Genomic DNA, 263 nt, shown 5'->3' on the forward strand with positions numbered 1-263 from the left:
CTGGTGCCCTACCCTCGCATCCACTTCCCTCTGGCCACCTACGCCCCAGTTATCTCCGCAGAGAAGGCCTATCACGAGCAGCTGTCAGTCGCTGAGATCACCAACGCCTGCTTTGAACCGGCCAATCAAATGGTGAAATGTGACCCTCGGCACGGCAAATACATGGCCTGCTGTCTGCTATTCCGTGGCGACGTGGTGCCCAAAGACGTTAACTCGGCCATCGCCACCATCAAAACCAAGCGCACCATCCAGTTTGTGGACTG

General features: G+C 57.0%; 1 protein-coding gene across 1 annotated transcript; it reads left to right on the plus strand.

The window, feature by feature from the left end:
- Nucleotides 1-3: 3 nt before the first annotated feature.
- LOC121940025 (tubulin alpha chain-like) lies at nt 4-259 on the plus strand (the record flags this gene model as incomplete). Its single annotated transcript, XM_042482907.1, has 1 exon — nt 4-259. A coding segment is annotated over one exon (256 nt), but the record flags the coding sequence as incomplete, so codon positions are not given.
- Nucleotides 260-263: the final 4 nt, after the last annotated feature.

Source organism: Plectropomus leopardus, unplaced genomic scaffold, assembly GCF_008729295.1.
Source record: "Plectropomus leopardus isolate mb unplaced genomic scaffold, YSFRI_Pleo_2.0 unplaced_scaffold71513, whole genome shotgun sequence".
NCBI lineage: Eukaryota > Metazoa > Chordata > Actinopteri > Perciformes > Serranidae > Plectropomus > Plectropomus leopardus.